This window comes from Taudactylus pleione, unplaced genomic scaffold (assembly GCF_031769625.1).
Source record: "Taudactylus pleione unplaced genomic scaffold, aTauple2 ptg000500l, whole genome shotgun sequence".
NCBI lineage: Eukaryota > Metazoa > Chordata > Amphibia > Anura > Myobatrachidae > Taudactylus > Taudactylus pleione.
The window spans coordinates 2,521,615-2,532,188 of record NW_028284902.1 but is presented as its reverse complement, the minus strand read 5'-3'; the positions used below and the strand labels follow the sequence as shown (position 1 = coordinate 2,532,188).

General features: G+C 47.6%; 1 protein-coding gene across 1 annotated transcript in view; it reads right to left on the bottom strand.

The window, feature by feature from the left end:
* Positions 1–4,806: 4,806 nt before the first annotated feature.
* The window catches only part of LOC148501836 (putative methyltransferase DDB_G0268948), a 55,165-nt gene continuing 49,397 nt past the window's right edge, over positions 4,807–10,574 (bottom strand). The window contains exon 7 of the mRNA XM_088449894.1: positions 4,807–4,894. Coding sequence (XP_088306020.1) covers positions 4,807–4,894 — 88 coding nt within the window. The remainder of the gene's footprint in view (positions 4,895–10,574) is intronic.

Below are 10,574 nucleotides of genomic sequence, written 5' to 3'. Positions count from 1 at the left end.
GCCCATCATCTCCAGGAGTGCTGGGCACGTCCCCAGAGTTATGTGGTGTGAGGCAAGGCCATGCCCCCTTTGTGGACGGCTTGCACTGTGTCCCGAGTTCAAGAGATTTAATGTATGGCTCAAGGGTACAGCTTTTCCCACGAGACCATGCCCCTTTACTTTTTTCGGGCTCGTGTCTTCTGTATGCGCAAAGTCCACCAAGGGGCATCAAAATCTATCTTCGCTTACCTAAAAAATAAGGCTCGGGCTGGCCCTGGCAATGCCATGAGTGTAAGGAAAGATAAAAAATGAAGTCTCGCACCCACTGAAGTTACGGCGGCACAGTGGCGTAACTAGGGTATTTGGAGCCCAGGGCAAATTTGAAAAGGGAGCCCCTCCCCATGTGCGCGCGCCAAAAAATGGGCGTGGTCACTTAAAAATGGGGCTGTGTCAACATGACACACCCCTTTATTTTCAAACTGAACATTCCTATCCATATGCACCTTAACCCCAGTATGCAGTTGTGGTCCCTCTCATGCAGTTCCATAGTAGTGCCCCTTATACAGTATCCCCAGTAGTGGTCCCTCTTATACAGCCCCCAATTAGTTCCCCTTACTCAGTACCCCCAGTAGTGGCCCCCCCAAATGCAGTGCCCCACATAGTGTTCCCCCTTATGCAGTGCCCCCAGTAGCAGTCCCCACAATGCAGTGCGCCCAGTAGCGGTATCCCTTTATGCAGTGCCCTTTTATATAGTGCCCCCAACAGTAGTCCCCCCATGCAGTTTTCCCAGTAGTGGTCCCCTTATGCAGGCACCCTGTAGTGATCCCCCCTATCTAGTGCCCCCTGTAGTGGTCCCCGCAGTGCCCCTAGCAGTAAGCCCCTTATATAGTGCCCCCAGCAGTAGTGTCCCCCCCCTCCCATGCAGTGCCCCCAGTAGTGGTCCCCCTGATGCAGGCTCCCAGTAGTGACCCCTCCCTCCTATCCAGTGGTCCCTGTAGTGGCCCTTCCTATTATTGCCCCCATTAGTGGTCCCCCGAGTGCAGTGCCTTTAGTAATACTAGGCCCCTTTTAGAATGCCCCCAGTGGTAGTCCCCCCCCAAGTAGTAGTCCCCAGTAGAGTAGCCCCCCCCCAGTAGAGGTCCTCCCAATGGTACCCCCAGTACATGTCCCCCCCAGTAGATGTCCCCCCCAGTAGTAGCCAACTCCTCCCCCGTTGTGCAGATAGGTTTAAAAATAAATAAATATATATAAAAATATACTTACCTGATTCCACGCTGCTCCTGTCCGCGATGCCGATGCTGCTCCCGCCCTCCAGTCCGCCCGGGCTGGCGCGCTCAGCATTATGGGACTGACGTCATGACGTTAGTCCCATTACCCACTGCAGGAGCTGGACGGAAGTCCGGCTCTTGCAGTGGGTGCTACAGCAGTCAATGAGAGTCTATCTGACTCTCATTGGCTGCTGTTTAACACACGCATCGCCGCCAGCGCTGGAAGCCTAGCGCCGGTCCTATGCAAATGTGTAGCGCTGACCGCACTCATTGCGGTCAGCGCTACACTGGCTATCTAGGGCGGGCGGGCCGGTACCGTGGCCGGCCGGCACCCCCCCGCGCCGCCGGTCCAATGGCGCCCAGGGCACGAACCCCGCTCGCCCTGCCCTAGTTACGCCACTGCGGCGGCACTCAATGGGTAAGACAGTGACACACAGAGGTACAGGACGTCAACCTCCTGGTCACTGGACCCCCATACTCTTTATTATTGACTCCTATACATGGAGAACTAACCATCGTTATTACATTAGCATTGCCAACAAGTTTAATTGTTGCAAAACAGACTGAGTTGCTCTACCCCTTGTCACCTAACTACCTGTATACACATTTACTAACTAGACATTTACTGAGTATTAACTTATGTGACTGCAATCAGTAAAAATTGCGTTATCAACCTACAACTTTGTCTCCATCCTCTATTTTCTGGAGTATTACATTCAGGATATCTTTACTGATAGACACCAGCTGCATATAAATTGTACAAAAGACAAGCAGAATGCGGGCATTCACATCTATTATACTAATTATCACAGGACTATGGGTCCGTCACTTTCTATGCCTGCTGGTAGCCATTACTGATATATTAACACATGGGAGAACTTCATCACAATACTTTATTAATGAAGATAAAAAATGACACTTATGCTGGGTACATATTAGATGATTATTCATCTGAATGACAAATCGTTCAAATTAGGGATGAGCGGTTCAGATTCTGTGGAATCTGAACCGCTCAGAATAGCGGGGGTCCGGGTACACCCAAGCAGCGGCTCGGGTGTTCCCGCATGACTCGGATCCCACTGTAAGGCCGAACGTCATCCTCCTGAAGTCAGATTCTCGCAAAAGTTTGCCTCTATTTAAGGCGCAGAGACTGGGACTCGGCGCCATTTCACTCCCACGCGCACTGCTCTGCTGAAAGTGGCTGTGTCCAGAGACTCACAAATGGCTGTGCTGGTAAACTGACTGTGTATAGGGGGCACACTGCATGCTGATGTATGCTGCGCTATACTCTGCTGATTAAAGTGTCGAGACTCACAAGTGGACAAAAAAAAAGTTTAAAAAAGTAAAAAAAAACTTTCAAGAAAGTTAAAAGTTTAAAAAGGTTTTTTTAAAAAAAACAACAACGTATTTTTGGGTGCTGTACCCCACGGTGTATACAGGCACCGTGAATCCTTGGGCTGTACCCCACTGTGTATACAAGTACTGTGACTCCTTGGGCCATAGCCCACTGTGTATACAAGTACTGTGACTCTGTTGGCCGTAGCCCACTGTATATACAAACACTGTGACTCCTTGAGCAGTAACCCTCTGTGTATAAAGTAAAAGCACCGTGACTCCCTGGGTCTTAGCCCTCTGTGTATACAAACACTGTGACTCCTTGTGCCTTAGCCCTCTGTGTATATAAACACAGTGACTGCTTGGGCAGTCGCACTCTGTGTATAAAGTAAAAGCACCGTGACTCCCTGGGTTTTAGCCCTCTGTGTATACAAACACTGTGACTCCTTGGGCCTTAGCCTTCTGTGTATACAAACACAGTGACTCCTTGAGCAGTAGCACTCTGGGCCTGATTCAGAGCCGCTCGTAAGGGGCTGCTCGTTTGCTCCGAGCAATGTTCGCACATCTGCGCATGCGTATGGGTCGTAATGCACATGCGCCAACCAGTCATTGCGGTCAGAAATCGTGCGCTCGTAAAACAGCGAGGGCCTGCTAATTTGAGTGACAGAATGAGGCGTTTGTGGGTGGTAACAAGGGAAGGTGCTTGAAAACGGGGAGTGGAGATCCGAACGCAGGCGTGCCAAACGGTCAAAACGGGTGTTTAATTTGTGTGCATAATTAACAAAGCAGTGTCATCGACCATGTCACTTGGTTGTCTTTTAGCCTGAACTGCTCGCAGTAATTGCGGGAAGTAAAACCTACCACAAGCACTGCGAGCAGTTCAGACGCCTTTCGATGTAATCGATTAATCTAATAAATAGCGGAGATGACGTATGTTGCGAACGGCCAAGGGGCATCTTTACAAAATAGCGAGCACATATTTCGGATGCTCGCTCAGACATAGAGGCGTCCACAGACCGCAAAGAGCGAGCGCTCAATTTAAATATCCGGCCCCTTTTACTGAATGAGCGAGCGCAAATAGCGTCCGGCTCTGAATCAGGCCCTCTGTGTATAAATTAAAAGCACAGAGACTCCTTGGGCAGTAGCACTCTGTGTATAAATGAAAAGCACCGTGACTCCGTGGGCGGGCATTAGCCCTCTGTGTATACAAGCACCGAGACTCCTTGGGCAGTAGCACTCTGTGTATAAATTAAAAGCACCGTGACTCCCTGGGCATTAGCCCTCTATGTATATAAGCACCAAGACTCCTTGGGCAGTAGCACTCTGTGTATAAATTAAAAGCACCGTGACTCCCTGGGCATTAGCCCTCTGTGTATACAAGCACCAAGACTCCTTGGGCAGTAGCACTCTGTGTATAAATTAAAAGCACCGTGACTCCCTGGGCAGGTATTAGCTCTCTGTGTATACAAGCACTGAGACTCCTTTGGCAGTAGCACTCTGTGTATAAATTAAAAGCACCGTGACTCCCTGGGCCTTAGCCCTCTGTATACAAGCACTGAGACTTCATGGGCAGTAGCACTCTGTGTGTGTAAGCACCATGACTCCCTGGGCTTTAGCCCTCTGTGTATATAAGCACCAAGACTCCTTTGGCAGTAGCACTCTGTGTATAAATTAAAAGCACCATGACTCCCTGGGCCTTAGCCCTCTGTGTATACAAGTAATATCTATGTTACGGGCCCCAAGATTTCTGTTGCTGGTCCTGCACAGGGAAGCCAGATAGACACTGGGAATTCCATTATATGGCAACTAGAAAGTCACATGGGGGTAAATTTACTAAAGTGAGAGTTTTCAGAAGTGGAGATGTTGCCCATAGCAACCAATCAGATTCTAGCTATTATCTTCTAGAATGTGCTAATTAAATATTAAGTAGAATCTGATTGGTTGCTATGGGAAGCATCTCCACTTCTAAAAACTCTCACTTTAGTAAATTTACCCCATGGTCTGTAATATTCCCAACATTGCATCAGAGCTGGATCAGTCAATGAATGGCATTTAAAGAAAAGACTATCATATGTATTCTATTGTCTTTGTTTAAAATGTAGAAATCCTTTGTTACATAAATGAATAGAAACATTAATAACAATAGACACCCAATAAGTAAAAGATGCAGGCCATAATTTGTTCTTCTACCATGTGATACGAGAATGGTAGAAATCAGCACAGGTTAGGGTTTGCAGGCCAGGACACAGAAGTAATTGATGTGGAACTCCAGGGTCTCCTCACCAGACAGTTCTCCCATGGTGTCAGTCATCCTGTGGGGGAGAAATAACCGTGTTCTCTTAACAATTCACTTCCAATTGTCAGCTACTGTATGCATGTTGTAGAAAATCAATATCACAGGATTTTATGTGCGATACCCAAAAACCAGCAGTGTTTTCACCAGCATGGAAGGGGACCCAGCTGATCCCTTGAGATGGTCCTGCCAGCCTTAGGAGGGATACTAGAGAGATGCTGTTGGGGGCAGAGCTAGAGAAGCCCAGAGAGTTCTGCACAAGACTGGGAAAAGACTGGACCAGGCATATTGTGAACAGATGCTGTGTTTCTGGACACACATGATGTCTGAGGAGAACCAGAGTAGTAAACTGAGCTGCACTGCCTGTGAGGATACCCAGAGACAGATTGGCCATGCTGAGAGCTGACAGAGGACAGAGCTATTTGCAGAGTCTGACTGTTGGAGCTGTCAGCACCAAAGAGTCTGCTATTGCTGCAGGGGGACACAGGGCCTGATTCAGAGCCGCTCGCTCTGAATCAGGGCATTTTCTTTTATTTTTTTGTTTTCCTTCAGGCCACTCGCTAAACTGTGACCACCCACAGCTTTTGCGAGCGGCCTGGAGCCCGTCGCGATTATCGTGAACATCGGGCTTGCGAGGAGACTCTGTGGTAGGGTCTCAGCTCTCGCAAGCCCGAGTGTACTTCCTGCTCTAATAGAGCAGGAAGTCCACTACTGAAGGTCAGTAGTGATGTCAGTAGGGCCAGGGGTGTATCTTGTGGTCCAAGCGCCCCTGGCAAACTAAGGGACTGGCGCCCCCCTCCAATGACTGCTTCTATAAAACAATAAAATAACACACACTGGGGGTAGTTTAATTCAGACACCTGTAGAAAAAGGGAGAATATATTGTTTTTCATTTCTCTTTTTAATATATATACCTTTTATAGAACTTACTCTATTGCAAACCACTATTTATTAATGCCAAAAAACACAGGAAAAGCTTGAAAACATAGCATCAAAAACAAACATACATTATGGGTAAAATAATTTACATATATTCAAATTGGACTGTCTACACTGCATTATGCTTTATAACTCTGCCATATAATTCACTGGTAAAACAGCCCACATGGGTCCATTGCAATCTCACACACAACAATTAAAACAGTCCATAAGGATCATGTCTTAATCCTGACACCAGAGTATCCACAACCTATAAAAATCATGATCAATTCCCCATATTGAGAAAAAGATAAATTTATTAGTACCTACACTGGGGGTAGTTCAACTTACACGCCTGTAGAAATAGGGAGACAATATATATATATATATATACACACACACACACACTTTTTTTAAATATATATATATTTTTATATTTTTTCAGTTATAACACTTACTACATGCAAGCACTGTTTATTAATTTCTATATGTCAACACAGGAAAAGAGGGCATCAATAACAAACGAGGTGCATTGTGGGCAAGATAATTTGCATATATGCAAATTATCTTGCAAATAGAGCATTGTGGTTGATGCGGTGCTTGCATTCTTTTCCTGCAAGGTTGACATATGGGAATTAGTGAGTGGTGATTGGTATGTGGTGGGTAGTGTGGGAGAAGAGATATATTAGAAAAAAAAAAAAAATTAGAGACACATTAACAATCAATGGAGGACACTGATAAGAGCAAAGGAGACAGGAGACCAGGGGATCATATACTAAGTCATGACAGCTGTTTGCAGGACACTGCGCAGAGCAGACATGAGACCACTGATCATTTGCTAATGATGTTGGGTGGCAACGGCGCTCCCCCTCGGCTGGCGCCCCTGGCGAGGGCCATCCAGGCCAATAGGAAGATACGCCCCTGAGTAGGGCTGCCCACAAACGCTAGGTGTTCCTAAGGGAATGCCTGCGTTTGTGCAGCCACCCCCATCCCCGCCTAAAATGGGGCGAGCTGTACATCGACAGCTGCCCTGTCTTGTAGCAAGACCCGTAGCGACCAGTCTCGCACATGCGCAGGGGGGGACCATCAACCCCCTGAGCGTGGCCTGCCCACAGTAAGTAACCATTGCCAGAACTGACACGAAGTTACAGCATTCATACCCAGTATACCCTGTGGCAGAAGAGACAAGCGTGTACAAACAAAGGGGGTCATTCAGACCTGCTCGCAAGCTACAGTACGCTCGCAAGCGGGTCGATGTTCCCCACTGCGCATGCGCACGATGGAGGGAGCTCTGTCGTGCGCATGCGCAAGACCCGGGGAGCGACGGGCTTTCCATCGCTCCGGGTCTCGCACCAAAGGGGGCATGCTGTCGATGTTGATTGACAGCACGCCCCCTTTGGTGGGCGTGCCTGCCAGACGGAGGCGTTCCCATGGGAACGCCTACCGTCTGAAGCCGGCCCCACTGACATCAGTGGGAGTGATTTTGGCTCTGATAGAGCCAAAATCACTCCAGGGCTTGTGGCAGGGAGACCCTACTGCAGGGTCTCCGTCGCAAGTCCGATGGTCGTGATGGTCAAGACCATCGCGACCAACTTTTTGGCTGCTCGCATATGCTGTGGGTGGTCACCCACAGCTATACGAGCGGCCAGGAGGCCACTCCATTTTCATGGAGGAGGGCCCTGATTCAGAGCGAGCGCTCTGGTCAGAGCGTCCGGCTCTGAATCAGGCCCAAAGTGAGCACATAGAGCAGTAAGCTAATTCAATTGCTTCTGCAGTCTAAGTGCAGGACAGGATTATACCAGTGTGTCAGGGTACCTGCTGCATAAGTGAGAGCTACCCAGGTGCAGCAGCAAGCTATATTGTACCCAGTGCAGTGAGGTAGACGGCATCATATTGCTAACAACAGTGTACCACAGTGCTTGTTCTGAGTGGCCACAGTTACAGGGATAGCACAGCCACTCCCGCATCTCAGTATACAGTGATCCCCTGCACCTCCTTTATGTTTATGTGCACCAACGAGAGCCTGTACAGGGAAGATTAAGGAACAATAACTCGAGGATGCACAGAGAGGGACATTGTGCTCCTTATTGGTTATTTATAGTAAGACTTTACACCAGAACAGTTGGTTATAATTATATTCAGAAATTGTAGTGTGACGCACTGATTATTCTTAATGTTGTGATGCACTAATTGTGATTGTTAGCCAACCGCAAAGTAGCTATTGTCAGTTTATATTGGTTGTTGAGAAACGAGTATTCTAAGTTCACTTGAGCCACTGTATTTGTACTTGATATTGTGTACCTTCTCATGTTCTAACCTTTACCCAATACCTTACTAGTGTGACATAGTGCTCCAGCACAATAAAACTTAATGTCACTTTCAAAGGATGTGTTTACTGTGCTGGGTTCTGGGGATCTCCTGCTTCTCTGCCGTAGTAGGAGGAGCCTGGAAGAGGAATGGCCCCGATTCATCCTGCGATCCACTCCCAAGCAGTTTCCAGAAGAACAGGAGGTACGATCCACTCACTGACATCCCACCAAATTGGGTGTTTTACATATGTACAAACATATGATCCAAACAAGTGCGTACTAACATGCAGATTCTTCGGTAATCAATCATCAGGGTAATACTATGGTCACGCAGTATTCGAGTTTGCACGCAGAGTTCGGATTTTTCCCTCCAAAAAAACGGAACTCATAAAGAGGCAAGACGTCATCTTGCATGGACAAACATCATCATTCCGGGACTTTGTCCAGGAATGATGATGTTTGTCCATGCAAGATGACGTTTTGCCTCTTTCTGAGTTCTGTTTTTCTGGAGGGAAAAATCCGAAATCGGCGTGCAAACTCGAACCTATCTGAGCCTGCACATCCCTAGTATTAATTTTATATAGAAGAGAGAAGCAACGCTTCTGTCATCTTTTTTGATGTCATCGTGTTTATTTCTATCTGCACAAATAGAGAAAATCAGGGAAGAGAAATTTTCATCCAACTCTGTCTCCGCTGCCCCAAATGTGAAAGATGTTTGAAACCTCCTCGCGGACATCCATTTCCGTCGAAGGTTGCATTTAAAACTATAATATGGAGATAAAGATAAATAAATAGTGTGTTTTGTTTTGGTGCCACTTTTCGTTTTGTTTTATTTAGGGCCTGATACAGCAGTGGACGCTAATGCTGCGATTTCGCATGGAACGCAGCTGCGAAAATATGCCAATGCCTTCAAAAGCTCAGCCAGCATTGACTGCTGATTTCTCATGTTTCTCCAATGTCACTCTTCTACGTAAACAGTGACGTACATCAGCCAGTAACGCAGCATTTACAACAAGTCTGAGCAGTTGCAGACACTGTAAGTCTCCTCACACACAGAGAGTTCTCAAGCTGCGTATGCAATCACAGTGGTTAATTTATGCACACCCATGAAACTGCTTTCAAGTGGACAGACACACCAGCATTTTTCCAACCACCCAATCACAACCCCCAAATGCTGACAGGCTGTCACTCACTTTGCGATGGATTTCTCTGTGCGTCCATAATTGCAGTGCGATCACTGCACACGTGCAGTGAGTCTTATACGCATGCGCAATGGCAAACAATTGCTCGATCTGTGTCTGTAATGGCTATGGCATAAGATGCTGAATTAGGCCCTTAGTCACATTCCCCCACTCTGAAATATCTCCCCCATAGCTTCACACTTATCTCTCCTGTAATCTGAAACTCCTGAGGTTCATATTACTTTCTTTGCATCCTGGGGGCTGTAGTTCCAGATATCTGCAGCTGCAATGGAAATATTGGGAAGGGACACCTCCCAACTTTGGGGTATCACATAAGTTCTCTGCAACTGGGTCTATTATGGTACATTTTGCATATGTTATATAGGGGATCAGAAGCAGCAGTAGTGTAGTGCTGATGTGACACAATGGGCTCTTTCTCACTCCATCCAAAGAGATCTGCAGCAACAATGGACCAAGGGAGCTTAGGAACCTCATGGAGTGAGCTCTTTCTTGGCATAATGGGCCCATAAAGCATTGCAGGGGGCACAGGCATAGACCACCCGCTCAATATCACCATCCATAGATTGCCAAGGCATCCTTAGTCTGCCATATGGTGGCCTCATGCCCACGGTGTCTCTGGTGAACCTACTGTACATAAAAATGTTCAATGGCATGTTATCAAAAAATGCTGACCACACAGGAGGATCCCATATCAAAGGGTTAATTCATCATGGACAGTGGAGAAAGACTTGAGGTCATGAGACAGTTCCTTGGAGGAAGAAGGCCAGCCATGTAGGATACAAGAAGACAACTGTTGGCAAAGTTTATCCCTGAGGGTCACATGACAGAGCTCCTTTATGTGCCGGGAGGGGAATCGGTATGATTTACCGCCAGATCCATGCCCGGCGGCAGCCCGACAAGAATGAAAATCCTGATCATCCCCAGGTAAGTATTCACTAACCTATTCCCCCCCGGGAACCCTAAACCTAACCCTCCCCCCCACGGGTATCCACGCTCGGCGCCCGGCATCCCTTTGATAGAGATGCCGGGTGCCGGTCTCCCAGCATTGTAAAATGACAGGCGTCTAGATTTAGAAGCCTGTCATTTAACCCTCACTGGGATTAAGCAGTCGGGAAGCCGGCTGTCGGGATTAGGTCCGCTGGCTTCCCGACTGCATACCCCGGGAGGAGAGGACATCAAACTCCATGACATTCAGGTCAGCATCAGGGACACCTGATCAGGGGAGTTGAGTCGTGATAAGGAGGTCCTTTGTACACCACATCCAGATGGT